This window comes from Carettochelys insculpta, chromosome 1, assembly GCF_033958435.1.
Source record: "Carettochelys insculpta isolate YL-2023 chromosome 1, ASM3395843v1, whole genome shotgun sequence".
In the NCBI taxonomy this organism is placed as follows: Eukaryota; Metazoa; Chordata; order Testudines; family Carettochelyidae; genus Carettochelys; species Carettochelys insculpta.
In genome coordinates this window covers 303866576-303883172 of record NC_134137.1, presented here as the reverse complement: position 1 = coordinate 303883172, position 16597 = coordinate 303866576, and the positions used below count along the sequence as shown (strand labels likewise).

At 39.1% G+C, this 16597-nt stretch overlaps 1 protein-coding gene across 3 annotated transcripts in view; it reads left to right on the top strand.

The window, feature by feature from the left end:
• PTPRQ (protein tyrosine phosphatase receptor type Q) overlaps nucleotides 1-16597 on the top strand; it is a 220786-nt gene that overhangs the window by 20513 nt on the left and 183676 nt on the right. For all 3 annotated transcript variants that reach the window (XM_075012304.1, XM_075012297.1, XM_075012312.1), the window contains exons 8-15: nucleotides 1625-1909; nucleotides 4607-4873; nucleotides 7155-7415; nucleotides 10616-10746; nucleotides 10947-11076; nucleotides 13835-13985; nucleotides 14636-14742; nucleotides 15530-15627. In XM_075012304.1, the coding sequence (XP_074868405.1) occupies nucleotides 1625-1909; nucleotides 4607-4873; nucleotides 7155-7415; nucleotides 10616-10746; nucleotides 10947-11076; nucleotides 13835-13985; nucleotides 14636-14742; nucleotides 15530-15627 (1430 nt within the window). The remainder of the gene's footprint in view (nucleotides 1-1624; nucleotides 1910-4606; nucleotides 4874-7154; nucleotides 7416-10615; nucleotides 10747-10946; nucleotides 11077-13834; nucleotides 13986-14635; nucleotides 14743-15529; nucleotides 15628-16597) is intronic.

Sequence of the window (16597 nt, the reverse complement as noted above, 5' to 3'; positions counted from 1 at the left end):
AGGATGTCTGAAAGTGCAAGTGTTGAATCAGCACAATATCTGACAGTCCACTAATTGAAAGTGTACAAGGCTGTAGTCCTGACCTGTATCCTGTATGGCTGTGAAACCTGGACCTTATACAGAAAACATATAAAACTGCTGGAGTACTTCCACACATGCAGCCTGAGGTCAATATTGCACATTCAATGGCAGGACAGAGTTAAGAACCTCGAAGTTCTGGACAAAGCAGGAACTACGAGCATCGAAGCCATGATTCTGAAAGCCCAACTTCACTGGACAGAGCATGTCATGTGAATGGAGGAGTCAAGAATCCCTAAGCAACTCCTCTACAGTGAACTCTTCCAGGGCAAAAGGAATCAAGGTAGGCCTCGCAAAAGGTATAAAGGCTGTGTGAAGGCCAACGTTGCTCATGCTGGTTTAAAACCAGATCAGCTAGAGCAGTATGCAAAAGCCCAAACAGGCTGGCGTGCTCTCGTATGACATGTGTATGACCACTTTGAAGAGCAGCGACACGTGCACCTCATTGATGCTCATGAGAAGAAGAAAGCAACAGCAGCAGCCGCACCAACAGAGCCAGGACAATTCCCTTGCCCCTGCTATGAACACCCACACCATTCAAAGCCTGGACTCCTCAGCCACATGCGAGTCCACAACTGATGAGCCTGTGCAAGCTCAAGATGTCATCGTCAGACACAATGGACTACCTACTATAGTTATTTTTGACCCATGTGCACTAAGCTAAAAGGAATAGAGACAAATGTATTATCCAATTGTCTATGATCATACCAAAATCAAATTGAACGTACCCTGTGAACAATAACAAATACTGGATAAAGGAGGTTAGTTCCTTTAAATCAAAGGTGAATTGAAGAGAAATCTCATTAAGAATAAATTACTTCACTCTCTCACACACACACACACAAAACCCCTCCAAAACCATTCACTGTACCAAAGAATGATGCTACAATTAGAGGCATATGTTCTACAACTCTATTTCTGTTTAAACAATTTTGTACCTTGATTTTGAAAGTAGTATAGATAAGAGTATAAAATTATATATTGTTTTTGTTCCGAAGTGTAAAGTCAAATGGCTTTTTATGAAAAACATTTTAGGTGTTAAAATTGGTTATCTGAAAAAATAGAGGTAATTAACCTGTGAGAAGAAGGCCATGCCATTGTATAGGGAATCAATTGCACATGTTCTGGAATTATTCCAAACTGAAAGATTTCTGGTCTGATCTTTGAAAACTGATTGCAGGGCAAAATCCTTCATGTTTCCACTTCTGTTGTATTAGAATCTGCAGAAATTGAACAAGGGTAGATAGTATTGGTTGGAATAGCATCTGGCAAACCAGAATGAATACTGGGTAAGGCATAGCTGCATTTCCTTAGGAGCGGGGCCGAAGTTAAAGTGCATCAGAGGGCAAGTAAGATGTACTTGCCCTATACCAGGTGTGTTTTACGCCCTCCTCTGTGCTGGCTTTGCTTTGCTAGCTTGTGCATTTGAAGTAGTGAGGCTTCACCCATTTCCTGTTCCTTCCTATCTGGTTATATCTTTAATAAATAGTAACTAAACCATTGCCAGAAACTAATGTTTTGTTTTCCTTCTTAATTTTGTCATCAGGGCCATTACAATCTCACAGATTAGAGGCCACCCATGTTTCATCAACAGAAATCTATTTGCAATGGGATCCTCCCCAGAACTCCTCCAATGCATCTTTTCATCATTATCTTGTCACTATTTTGGACACAGAAGGAAACACATTGGAGAAATTACCAATTCAAAAAAATGCCACTTCAATGGTAATTAGAAACATCAAGCCATATCATCAGTACAATATATATTTACAGAGTGTAGCAGAAAAGGGATCTCTAAGCTGCAGTGAGAAGTCTATATTAATTACAACAGGTAATTACATAAATGTACACATCTTTTCTATTGAAATTGAAAATAGAATGCACAAAGTTAATTGGTACTATACAGATAGGCTACGTCTCCACTTTCTAAAAACTTCGAAATGGCCGTGCTAATGGCCAAATCGAAGAATACTAACAAGGTTCTGAAATGAATATTCAGTGCTTCATTAGCATGCAGCCGACCCCGGCACTTCAAAAGTGCCGCAGTTCATTTGCTCCTGGCTTGTCTACATGGGGGGGTCCTCTTCAAAAGGACCCCACGAACATCGAAATCCCCTTATTCCTATCAGCTGAGGAATAAGGGGATTTCAATGTTGGTGGGGGTCCTTTTGAAAAGGACCTCCGTGTAGACAAGCCGTGGGCGAGCAAGCCATGGCACTTTCGAAGTGGCTGGCGGCATGCTAATGAGGCACTGAATATGCATTTCAGCACCTCATTAATATTCTTCAATTTGCCCATTAGCATGGCCATTTCAAAGTTTTTAGTAAGTGTAGACACGGCCATACTGATTTATTAGTATATGTTGGGGAAAATTGTCTTTTTCTCATCTGCCTCTAACATTCATTAATTTTCCAGATAGGGATTGTATTTATCCTCCGTCCCTTCCTCCCCCAGTAGCTTGTGTTAATATTTGCTAAATACATTTCATATATTTATTTACCCAGGTCACATATTTAATGATAACAAAATGGCTAACTCCTCAGGTACTCCAGGATAGATTTGAACATAAAAACACGATAAGTGTGACATTTAAGCAAATGTGGTAAATTTAATGTGTACCATCCAGTGCATCAGTGAGAAGGGGTTTTTGCAATTGCACTGGCTCAGAGTTCAGTAAACTGTGGAGCAGTGATGACCAGGATTTTTAAGCAGTAGTCCCTTCCTATATTAAGACAGCTAGTGCTGGAGCTGTCTGGAACATCAGTCTGGCTATGTGGTTGCAATTCCACTGAAATTTGACACACACTCCTTGGAGAGGCAAAGGAGCCCAATTTTGGTGAGTGCTGCTGTGATCTTGTGCTCAGGGTCACAATACCACTCAGATTTAGCTTGGCCACCTGCACAGAGATGGTCAGATGGTGTTGTGACCTGGCATATTGAGAGTCTGTTCCATGAATGGCTGGAGAGTCTGCTGAGAAGTTGATTTCTGGCAGCAGTAGCTCATGCACTATTGTTGATAACTGAGGGAGAGATTCCCTGATTGAGGGAGACCTGGGGTTCCAGGAGAGGGGAAAGAGTATGGAGAATAAAACAGAGTCCCAGAAGGGCATAGGGGTGTATATATGTATGAGAATTTCCCTTCCTGACACAAATATCTCATTTGGTCTACGTAAAGATAAATCAATGATTACACGAGTGGTGAGATATTAATGTTCCCATTCTTATTATTTGTTCTATGACTGTATCTACTGGAATGGGAGGAGCTCCTTGTAGAATAGGTTACTACACATTGGCTACGTCTACACTAGCACACTACACTGAAGTAGCCTATTTCAACGTAAGAACATTGAAATAGGCTACTTCGACACATATCATCTACACGTCCTCCAGGGCTGGTGCTGTCGACGTTCAACGTCGAAGTAGCACTGGAGAACATCAAAAGGAGCCTCCCTGGAAGGACACGCAGAGCTTCCACACACACAAGTGCTCCCCATCGAAATAAGGGGCCAGCAAAGCCCCAAGCCACTCCCTTAAAGGGCCCCTCCCAGACACACTTGGCCTGCACAGCACGAGATCCACAGAGCCGACAACCGGTTGCAGACCCTGTGAACGAAGCATGGACCCCCAGCTGCAGCGGCAGCAGCTAGAAGCCCTGTGCTAAGGGCTGCTGCGCGCGGTGACCATAGAGCCCCACAGGGGCTGGACAGAGTGTCTCTCAACCCCTAAGCTGATGGCCGCCATGGAGAACCCCGCGATTTCAAAGTAGCGGGACATGGATCATCTACACATGCCCTACTTTGACGTTCAACATCGAAGTAGGGCACTATTCCCATCTTCGGATGGGAATAGCGATTTCGATGTCTAGCTGCCTAACGTTGATTTCAACATCAAAATAGCACACGGTGTGTGTAGACACGACAGGTGTTATTTCAACGTTGTGCCAGATACTTTGAAGTAGCCGGCTAGTGTAGACATACCCATTGTGAGTAGAGGTGGCTATAAAGTATAACTGGAACAATTTTTATAAAATACTAGTAATGAATAATACTTTTTCACATGCCACTCACCATTAAACCTTCCATTTTCGATATTTTTGGAGAGGTTCATCAGCACAGAGACAAAGAGCACAGTACTGTTTATTCTTTCACACATTCAGGATAGCTCATTTTTCCCCTCCCATCTTTCTGACTTCCTCAAGCCTTGTCCGTAATGTTTCCACCTCCCCACCCCATCCTTCAATGTAAAACCAGAGAAAAACAAGATTCAAAACAGAACCTGTTGTTTATGCAAAAGAATGCAATTTAAATATCATTAGCTACAGAAGGTGAGCACATAATTGGATGTAACCTGTCTTTTGAATAAAACACTATACAAATTTAGAGGTTTCTCTTGCTGTGTTTATGTATGCGTCTTATCCACGTATCAGAAAAGAAAATGTACAACCAAAGGATTACATTCAGAAGGGTTACTAAATGGAAAATATCTCTGGCCTATTTTTGTACACTATCATTCTTTTTCTTTTTTTAAGCTGTCAGTCCACCTACCAATGTTTTTATTCATCCTGAGGATGTGCAAGAAGAGAGCGTAATTCTTCATTGGAAGGTACCACAGGAGGGCCTCGAATTCTATATCCAAGTGAAACCTACTACAGATGTGGATGAAACTATGAAGTTTTTACTGAACACAGATAGATTAAAGATTAACCATCTAGTTCCTGGAATGACTTATGAAATAGGAGTGGCAACTGTGAATAATGGAAATATGAGTGAACTGAAGACCATTCATTGCACCCTAAGTAAGATAAGATTTTATAGAGATTACCAAATTATTATTATTTATTCTTTAGCATAAATAGTTTGGCAGATTGGATAGACTTCTCTGATGGCCCTGGGCCTAAATTGAGAGAAGTATCTTTACCCGACATGCCAAATCAAACTCTGAAGGGGTCAATCTTCCATTATGTGTAATCTTCCATTACCCTAAATCTCCAAGAATCTGGAGAAAGTTCTGGTACAATATATCTTTTTAGCAAGTAGGTAAGGAATGTGGAAGATTCGCACACAATATGGGTGTGTTTATATTCGGGGTTAGGGCAGTACAATACAGACAGCTGAAAAATGACATCACAGTAAATATAACTGATGACATTATTTTGGTAGATTTAGTAATTTTGGGATATCCCCCATACATCATTCCAGCTCCAGATGCCAAGAAATTACAGAAGATACTTTTCACAGCTGCTAGCACCAGCTATGCACCAAGAATGACTGCCCTGCACTGAAAACAGATGGGCGGTTATCCAGACTTGCCAGAAGAAGGTAGGGGTGCTTTGAGGCAGGGCAGGGAGCATGGTAAGAAACTGCTGCAAAAAGCTGATTTCTTTGCAGCACTGACTCACCCACGGGGAATGTAAGGGCAGCAGGCTTTAAAGGTGCAAGCTCTGGCATGCAAAACCCCTTTGTCCCTGCAGCAGGCAAGCCAGCACCCACTTTCGCTCTCTTTGAGCTGCGATTAGCAGGTGGGTGTGAGTCTGCGGTGAGCACTGTGCTAGTTGTTCCTTTTAGGGGAACTGGGAAGGAATTTTTCCTTCACCACCATTGACTTCATTGGAGTAGGGATTTTTGCTTTCCGCACATCAGGTGTCAGAGTAGACCTTTCCTTGTGACCACAGAATGGGGAGTAGGCCATATGTTTCAGCTTATTTAGTAACTGTGGAGTAACTGGCCAACTTCATCAGGAAGGCTTCCAATGGCCTGATAAAGGACTTGAGCAGGAGGTGCTGGTTAAAGGAATGGAATGGGGTGGGTTTTAGGGCTCATATAGTTGTAATGTTAGGGAGCGAACACCCATTTCTTATATCCCACCTTACCTCTCCTATGGGAGAGTAAGGTCCTGGCAATGGATTTGCTAGAGGGACCTGGATGGAAAATGGGGGGAGCTGGTAAAAGCTTGCAGGTATGATAAAGTCCTGGCAACAGATACACTGGAGGGACTATCAAAACAAAAAAGCGGTCACGTTGCACTTTAAAGACTAACAAAATAATTTATTAGAAGATGAGCTTTTGTGGGATGCAGTGTGTCTGTCCCACAGAAGCTCATCACCTAATTAATTATTTTGTTAGTCTTTAAAGTGCTATATGACTGCATGGCTATCTCTCTGTTACTGGAGGAAATGGTATGGAAAAAGAGAGGAAGCTGCTGAAAGTCCCATAGATACTTACTGTGTAACTAGGAGGTTACTGTTATCTGCCATGTAATTCCAGACATCTAATAATAAAGTTATTGCCTGATTAAATCCATGTAAAGTATCTCTCATGCTTCTTTCAGTATAGCTGGACAGTGCTAAAATGTAAATGTAGCTTGCTAGTCAAATGCAGGTTTCCTTGGTACATCTTCTATGACTGAATTTGCTCTCCCCATTTTATAATTCATAAATTCATTTCATTCAGTTTGTTTCAAATGCTCTTACTTCACTGCTTACTGGAATTATAATAGAAAAGGAAATTAATAGAACATCTTCTGCATATAAAATTGTTATGAGATTGTCATCTCCGTTATAACGTGCTTGAAATCTAGTGATGAAAAATGCTATATGAAAACTTGTTTGTTTATTTCTCAGTAATACAGGTTGAACCTCTCTAATCTGGAACTCTTCATTCAGCAACATCCCTAATTCATCATGATTTTAGTTAGCCAGATGATCATTTATCATGGGTGTGGCCAAGTTTCCTGTGGTCCCATGAAGTTTGTTTACAGCTGCCAGGCCTAGCTTTCAGTGTACTGTGCTGTTATTTAGCTGTAATTTACCCCAAATGTCTTTTAAGAGAGCAGGAAGCAGTGCAAGTGTTAGTAATGCTGTGAGACAATATTGAGATCCTGTAGTCCATCAAATTGGCACCAGTTAGGTCCCCAGGGTGCCGGATTAGAGAGGTTCATCCTGCACTGTATCTTGTTATAGAAGCTACTACATTCTTCCAGATGAACATGTATCTCAGAAAACCTGCTTCAGACTTACTGTATTGTATTTGACTAATTGTGGACTGATCTAATGTTTTCTCTAATATTTCTTGTTCCAGGGCCCAAACCACTTCAGATCGTAGTCCCTTATGATATTTCTAGTAATTCTGTGGTTTTATTTGTTCAAATGCCTGATGTTGGACTGTTTGATGGTATATATGTTGCAAGAAGAGGAGGACCTAATGTTACATTGTCTTTAAAGAATGATAATAAAGTAACAATTGGAAACTTGATCCCAGGCACACAATATGAGTTCTATGTTTCCACAGTAAGTGGAAATGTGTTAAGCTCTGAATACCACGTAACTGGTGTAAAAACATGTAAGTAATTTTAAATTTCAGTACTGTATGACCCTCCTAAATTACGTCTTTAAATCTATTTTGAAGTATTTGCTGTACTCAGTATAGATACAGTTTCATCATTAACTGCCTTAAGATCTATTTGGGCAATTCATAATTAAATCATAGCATTGAATGTTTTATAAAGAAAGCTACTTCTTTACATTTCTATGTGCTAGCATTGCTGGTATTTTAAATCTCTGTTTTCATTTAAAAACATTATTATACCAAATCTCAGCTAATGGTTAGAATGAAATTTAAGAAGTAAAACAATATTAAATTTGTTATTGGCTTTGTGGGAAAAGCATGGTGACATTTTGATAATTCCTATTTGGTCAATCTGATGAATATCAACAGAGCATTTTCTGTCTCCTGAAATCAGTAGGTTTGTGCTAACTGATGCATATCAAGTTATGGTTAGAGACTGTGTTGAAGGCTATGTCTACATAAGTGGCTTTTCCTGCACAACTAGGCTTTTTTCAGGATAAACCACAGAGCGTCTACATGCAACATGAGCTTTGTAGACAGTTTGTTGACAAAACCCAGCCCATCTGCAGGCACTGTTATACTTTTCCCTGTTCAGTGCTCTGTCGACTAAACAGCTACATAGAAACTCCGGGGCCCTTTTGTTGACAGTTCACCAGGCAGCCCTGTTTGCAGAGCTTGCTGTCAGACATTCAGTTGAGAGAGGACTGGGCAGTCTGGCAGTTCTCTGTCAACAGAGCAGATTGTTCTTTCCACCTGCTTTTATGCGTAGACACAATCTGTTGACAAGTTTTGCCAGGAAATCCCTTCCAACAGTGACTTCTGTTGTCAGAGGCTTCTTGTGTAGATGTAGCTGTAGTGCTTAGATTGCCATGCTGTCAGGTGCTAACATCAGTGAGAATTAAGCTATGAACCTCGTAGAAGACACCAGCTGATGGGAATTCTTGGAATCATTTTTTTCTCCACTAGCAATTTGCTTTTTCTAAAAATAGCTTTTTATGATTTCTTTTGTCATTTTCAAAAATTTTTAACTTTTTCCCCAATGAAATTCCAAACCTCGAAAGTGTTTTGGTTTTTCATTTTTCTGATTTTAATTGTTTCCTCTTTTCAACCCCCTGCATCATACAGGCGACATCTATGCTAGTGAGGTTTTTGAAAAAAGTCAGGGCTTCTTAGAAAAATCCCGCAGAGCATCTACACACAAAATGCCTTCTTTTGATATTAAATCAGAAGAATGCAGAACTTTTTCTGGTGGCCCCCTTCCTCTCCCATATGAGAAGGAGCACCTTTTTTTCCAAAAGATTCTTTAAGAAAAAATGTGTGTAGACACCCCAGGGGCCCTTTTATCAAAAGAGCAGTCCTCATGGCACCAGATTTTTCCATCCCTGGGCCATTATTTCCAAAGAGTGAGGGCTGTGTGGAAGCTCTGTAATGAAAGAGTGGATTGATTTTTTGATCTGTTTTTTTGTGTGTGGATGTGCTTTTTCAAAAGAGTTTTTTTCGGCAGAGGTCTTCCAGAAGAACTTTTGAAGAACTGCTGTAGTGTAGACATAGCCAGTGAGCTTTTCAGTGGCAAAGTAGAAGGGGAAAAAGAGAAGAGAGAGGAAAAGATAGATAGGGGAACCTCAAAATATTAAAATGTTCAAAACAGAATTCTTTTGTGACTCAAAACTTGGTAAAAATCATTACAGAATATTTTGAATGAATGAAATAGTGTTCCCTTTTAAGATGAAAATTATTTCTGAATTTTTTTGTATGAAATCTCTTTACCATTTTTTCATTTAGTTCTAGAATGAGTAAATTAGCTGTGCACTGGTAAGATAATTGGAGACAGAAGAAAAAAATCCCTCTTAAATTGCTGTCAGTTTTCTGTGGCGATATTATTTTTCCAGTGTAGCCTATGTGCTCCACACAGATTTATAGACCTCATACCTACTTTGTTCATTTGCAGAAACTTTAGGGGTTGCATTTGTGGGGCCATTTTTGTGTTCTAAATCAAAATGAAAATATATAAAGTAGAAGGCTTTGACTTGTGGATAGAATGTTGTGTTTGAATCTGAAGGGCTATGCTTTTTTGACATACATGTCATGGGAACTTGTGTTCCTGATGGCTTGATCATACACTTGATCGTCCAGCTGAGTTAGACTTTGAACCTCACAAATTCAATGGAAATTGAGAAATATAAAAGGAGAAAATAACTCTTTAACAGAAAAAAATAAGTTCTTTTGCCTTTTCCTTGCAATAATGACATTGACATGTAAACAAGGATAAGCTGATTACTGAGGTTGAACGGAACAGCAAGCTTAGTTCCACCTTTGCCACAAGGGACTGGGACCTAAAGAAGACATGTTTTTATAGGAAATGAGTCAGTTAAGCTTAGTGTATTTCACTATACAGTGTGGACAATAAACAGCCTGGCAGTTGGATGGGGTTCACTAGGGTTAGTCCCTTGTGGGCCACCAGACACATTATTTACCGGAGTGTCTACAGGTACAGACACCCGCAGCTCCTATTGGCCATGGATTGCTGGAAGTAGTGTCCCAGTCCCTGCTGCTTCTTGCAGCTCCTATAAACCGGGAACAGTGACCTGCAGCCAACTTGTTTAACTCGTGAGTTTAAAAATCTTTACATCCTCCCAAGACAATTTACTTGATTGCTAAAATACCCTAACAGTAAGTTTTTCCTGATGTCCAACTTAAACTTCCCTTGCTGGAATACAAGCTCCTTGCTTCTTGTCTTATCCTCAGATATTAAACAGAACAATTTTTTTTTCACCCTTCCTTGCAACATCCTTATGTGTGCTTCAAAACTCTCATGTTCCCCTTCAGTCTGCTCTTCTTTAGACTTTACAAACCCATTTTTTTTCAATCTTCTCTCATAAGTCACATTTTCTAGATCTTTAATCATTTTGTTGCTTTTCTCTGGACTTTCAATTTGGCCATTTTTTATCAGAAATATGGTGATCAGAACTGGCCACAGTACTCCAAATGAGGCCTTATGGATCCTGTACTGCCATCTTTTTCTGCTCCAGACTTTGACTGGTCTCCTTGGGATCTGAAAATATTCACCATATAAGGTCTCACCCTGCAGTCCTCTCACCTAAATGTCCCCATTGACTTCAATGACATTATGCATGCAGAACTGAAGGATAGGGCCTAATACATTTGCAAGTTTTATGTTGCTTGGGTTTTTTTAGGCCTGGCAGCCCCACTAAATGTACAAGAAGGTGAAATTACAAATACTTCAATACAAATTGTTTGGGATCGTGCTGATGGAAATTTTCAGGAGTATGAAGTCACTTGTACAAATTGTGCAGGCACTCTCATGGTAGGTCTTTTTAAGAACATTAATTGTATATAAGTCAAAGTTTCTGTTCCACCCTTTATAGTAAAATAAATTGTAACGGATGCTAACAGATACTAACCCATTCAAAACACAGGGATGCTACAAATAAAGATTTTACTGCTACTTAAAAAAATTCAAAGCACTTCCATAGAAATGCTTATCCCATAATGTTTAATCTGAAGGTCCAAAAAGTCAAGAAAGAAATGGCAGAGTTTTCCAATCTTATTCCTGGAATGTTGTACAACTTTACAATTCGAACAGAGAAAGAAGGTTTCAAAGACAGCCTTCCTGTAGTAAAAGAAATAGAGACAGGTGAGACCTTTCTGTTACAATTCAGTATACATTTGCCTCTACCAGTATTTCTTGCATTTTCCTGCAGTTGCCTGAAACTTTTGTCTTAGGTAGGCTCAGCCATCTTAATCATTTCTTTTTCCATTGTTATCTTCTTGGCTCTTTTCTTTGGCTGTTTCTCTGCTCTTGAAAGCATATTTGGGTATGATTATACTGTGCCATGGCCCTGCTAACGTTATCTTAAGAATTGTATTGTGAGATCTCCATTCTCATGACTGATATTGCAATGTGCTTGGCTAGTGTTGCTACTCATTAGAAAAAGTAAGGCAAATAGTTTCTCTCTTTAGTCTCTGGTCCTGCTTGCTCAGTTTTTGAATTTGGGCAACTTTGTGTATTGTGGATGTAATCGATTACTTGTACATTGGTGCAACACCTGTTGGCATTCCTGTGGAATTGCACCTAGTTACACTGGGGATTAATTAGTCCATACATATGTATTCTCAATCTTAAATTTTGGTTTATGAAATATCTTCAGGATGTTTTTCTGTTTCCTACAATAAGGAAGTCTCAATGCCCTTTATATCAGTTGTGTTTTCTGTTTTCCTTTCTGTTCCAATCATGTCAATATTCTTTGTGTTGCTACCCAGACCTGGTTAGTTTCCACCATGGCAGGCTGGTTTTCCTTTCAGTCCAGCACTCTAATTCTCACAAGCATATATATTTCCCACCTTAGTTTTGTAAATCTTCTGCCACGGCCCTTTGATTTTAATCACGCTTTCTGATATCTTTCTCTCTGCTGCCATGATTTTTTCTTTCTGTTACACAACTAGATTCTGTCTTATTACAACTTCCTCCTGCCCTCAGTAAAAGTTCTTTAACACTTGAATACAGATTGTCTGCAACTTTCTCTTCTTCTGGAATTATTTTCTTTCCAAAGGTCCCTTTCAGTTCTCAGAATACTCTTTCTCCTCATACTCCATCTCCCAGTTGCATTCATAACTTACTTAGTCTGCTTCTCTGAGGACATGGCCAATTGTATTCATACACCGCATCAAGTAACTATACTGCTCCTATTTAGTACCAATTCCAGCTGATGATGTTATGCTTTAGAACTCACCAGCGTACTGCTGCTTCCTTCTTCTCCAGTGAGTATAACATTCCGATTGGTTGGCTAGTAAAGATGACTCAGCTATGACTGTAATGCTACAAAAAGGTGCATTTTTTGCATCCCGATAGCTAATGTGTTAGTTATCTTGTGGGGAAACCACCCCTTACTTTTAACACTGAAGATATGAGATTAATAATATTGGCTATTACTTATATTATTGTAGTGCCTAAGGCCATGTCTCTATGACAGCCTTGTTTACAAATAAGATACTTCAAATTGGCTATTTCAAACTATCTTATTTTGATATAATACGACCACATACAAACTACATTTTGAAATAGCACTCAGCTATTTTGAATAGCACTTCTGGACCCATAGTGCTTATTTCCAAATAGTGGCATTAGAGCCCATTATGGCTTATTTCAAAATAACTCTATTCCATGTCTTACTAGGGCCTATTTCAAAATAGTGACATTATTACTCATTGAATTAGAATAATGCATCTCCTATTTTGATTTTGTTATGAAATAGCGTTTGCTATTCAGACACTGCCAAAGTTAAAACTGTTGTTATTTTGAAATAACTTGGCTGTGTAGACATAGCCTATGAACTCTAGGCATGGACCAGGGCCAGTTGCACTAGGCACTGTACAAACAGAGAAGGAAAATATGGTTTCCTAGGTCTGACATAATGTCACATGGTATAAATAGTAATTTTAGTGAGATAAGGTTGAAGCTTCTCAAAAAGTCTCTCTGTTTTGTACATACCTCCGTCCTCAAAACACTCCCAAACAACAACAGCAAACTCACAGTTTCGTGTTAGAAGAACATTGAGGGTGAAAGTTAAGATTCAGAAGTCAGGTAATGCCCAAGTAAAGTTTTCCTTTGCAAACTTTCGCATTGTCTTTCTGAAGTCCCCTGCCTCAGTTAGCATATATGTTGCAACTTCTGTAACAAATAAGGCACAGGTTCTGCAGATAACAATCCCACTTACTCCACAACTATGATTCATTCCCAGAGTACCTTCCATCCTACACACTGAATGGAACAGGGATAATTTGGGAAAATATTATGCCATGATGTCACTAAGGCTATCTCATAACATGTAGGACTGAATTAAGGAATATAGAGAATTGTGACTCCTGGGTTCAATTCCAGATTATGAAAGGGAGCTTTATTTAGAGAGGTTATTGACCCTTCTATGTTATCTGCCCCCATTCTTCGTCCACCACACTTCCCCTCTGTTCCTATTCATAACCCAGCCTCCTGACCCGTTCCACCTTGGTTCCTGGCCTGTTTGTCTCTCTATCCTTCCTGCTACTCCTGAGAGTGGGGATGAAGAGGGAGCATGTCGATTTCCCACTAGTGTCAAGTCCTTGAGGGACACTGTGTCAGTGATGTAAATTAATGCTGCCTCTCCTGTGACTTTAATTTGTATAGATACCTTGTGGCTGCAAATCAGGGAGCTGTGACCCTATTAGTCTTGCTCAGAGGTTTGGTACAGTGACAAATCAAGACCAGTATGTGTTACTCCATGTGTCCCTGTGATAAGTTAAATTTTAGGGTCTACACAGATTTTTTTCTAGATGTTTGTTTGTTTCTGGAGGTGATTGGTGCTGGGAACCATATGTTAGAACAGGGTATTTAAACATTGTTTTCTTTATTGACACAGTACCAAGCCCGGTAAAATACATGAATCACAGTAAAGACTCAGAATCAATAACTGTTACCTGGCCATCAGCTCAAAATATATTTGATGGATACATTATTTCAATTATCAGCAAAAGTTTCAGCAAAGAGGAACTCTTATCTTCTAGTGTAAGGTATGGGACTGATATTTTACTGCCCAAGCAAATAAATGTATGTAACTGTATGTCATGTTGGATATTTAAAGAGTCTATGCTGAATTATTATTTATATGTAATATTCATGGTTTGATAGGTCAGTTAAAATCATAGAAATGTAGGGCTGGAAGAGACCTCAACAGGTCATCTGAACCAGCCCCCATTGTTAATGTTAATGTATGCTTGTATATAGAAAAAATTCATAATCTTGGTCAACAAATATCTTCCTACTCTTTTATGAATTACTTTATTTAGAAATAAATACATCTAATGGTCTTTATACATAGGTAAACCCAGCGTAAATTACTAGTCTGAACAGCCATCCACCATGTCATGGCCATGGTATGATCTTGCCCAACACTTATCACCTCAGGCTCATCTCAAGATGAAATGAATTAATGCTAGCTGAAAGTGGCATATAGAGTAAACGGAGAATCTGAACATGATTCCTGTTGTCAGGAATTTACTTTGCATCATATAAAAGAAATCTCAAATGTTGGCAACATAAGCAGCTAATTCTGGCATTAGATCCATGTGATATGAATTAATCTGTGAGGGGCATGCAGTGATAATATATGTTTGTTTTCCAAATTCTTAAAAATATAACCATGTTTTTCTTAAATATGCAGAATGTTCAGATTTGACAGTCTTTCCCCAGGGACGGACTTTTTAATTAGTATTGTGACTACCAATGGATTAAAGAGAAGCCGTTCTACCACCCTCAAGCTTAGTACTTGTAAGTTCGAGCTCATTTAATTAACTTTTCAGGATTGCAGCGAGAAAAGGCTACTTATATTTTTAGGGTGCAATTACACTTGCATTCCTCTTTTGAAATAGGTATGCAAATGAGGCAATCGAAAATGCAAACGAGGCACAGTTTGCATATTTGTCACCTCATTTGCATATTCTAATTTTGAAAGAGCTTCTTTTGAAAGAAGAAAGCCAGTGTAGACACTGCTCTTTCAAAAGTAAACCCCATCTTTGAAAAAATCCTTCTTCTCTTTGGGTGCGTCTATACTTGCATTCCTCTTTCGAAAGAGGCGTGCAAATGGGGAATAAATTTGCATATTCAAAACCTCATTTGCAAATTCTAATTTCAAAAGAGCTGTAAATATTACGAAATAAATGAAAATATTGGGAAATAATTTTCTTCTGTGTTATTAAGGGAACCTGCATCTACTTAGGTAATCAGTATTGATAATTAGAATAAAATGATGTAAACAAACTGACTTTTTCTGCAGAATTTCATCTCCCTAAGCCAAAATATATATATTTTTTGTACTTATTTTTACTATTATTTTACCACATTGTCCAACAAGCAACAACATGATATTTTGTTAAAGTGCAGCAATGAATACAGCCTACTGTTCATTCTTCTGATTTCTGAAATGTAAATTTTATTTTTATATTTAGTGTGAAATGTAAAATATTAATTTACAAAATGTCTATAATACTCATTCACCTTTGAACTTGTCTAGAATATTCTGCTATTGTGTTATGTATCTCTGTCTATTTTACCTCAGATCCTGATCCACCCTCAGATTTTCAGGCTTTTGGACAAGAAGAGAACACTGTATATTTGTCTTGGAAACTGCCAAGAGGAGGCTTTGAAATGTTTCAGGTAAGAGAGAAAAATGTGCAAAAACTAATGCTGACTATTAAATTTATTTCTGTTCTCAGCGAAATATATCAAATACTAAAAACCAGCTGGGTCTACATGGCATAAGGGGCTGGCAATGGAGGGGCATTTTACCAACAGAGGCACATCCACATGGCCTCTTTACTGCCAGCGCTCCCCTTTGTTGAGACTGAGCACTCGCGTGGCTATGCTAATGAGCCACAGGACCATGTTTATGAGCAGCCTTTTGTAATTTCAAGGCTGCTCATTAGCTTTGACCTACCAGGAGAGCTGCTCCACATAGACTCAGCCGAAGACATTTTTTTTGTCTTTATATTGCACATTAACCTGTAAAAGGAATGCTGTCATGTGAGGCAAATCAGCTATCTTTATATTAGTTTTATGTCTGCAATATGTACCTAAATTAAAAGTATGTTAGGATTGCAAACTCAAATCCTCAAAACTAAGGGAATGCATGTGTGTTACAATAGGGTCCTACCCACCATCACCTAAGAAGCCTATACGTAAACCTAGATAAAATCCAGCTCTCTTCGGGCCCAACACAGGGTCTTCATCACAAGAGACTCCTTTCTCTCATCTTACAGCTTTCTGCTTTATTTGCTGTTGATCATAAATGAAGCAGGGATCCTGTAAAGCAAACAGCATGCATGCATGTAATGAAGAAGTATAACCATGCACACACAGAAGGTGGCCAAATGAAGATTACAAGAATAGTCATAATTATGACCTGTCCTTTGTGTACTTGTCTTTACAAAGAAAATTGAGGCCAAAGAGGGATCAGGATACCTGTTCTTGTTGTTGATGTTGCTGTATCATAAATAGAGCTCGAGGTCTATGAGACTTGGGAACATGCTCAATGCAGATGGAAGAGCAGTGTCACCTGGGAGCATGTATAGTGTATCTGACACATAGCAAGCTCCTTGGGGCTAGGAGAGTGAACAATATAAATGGA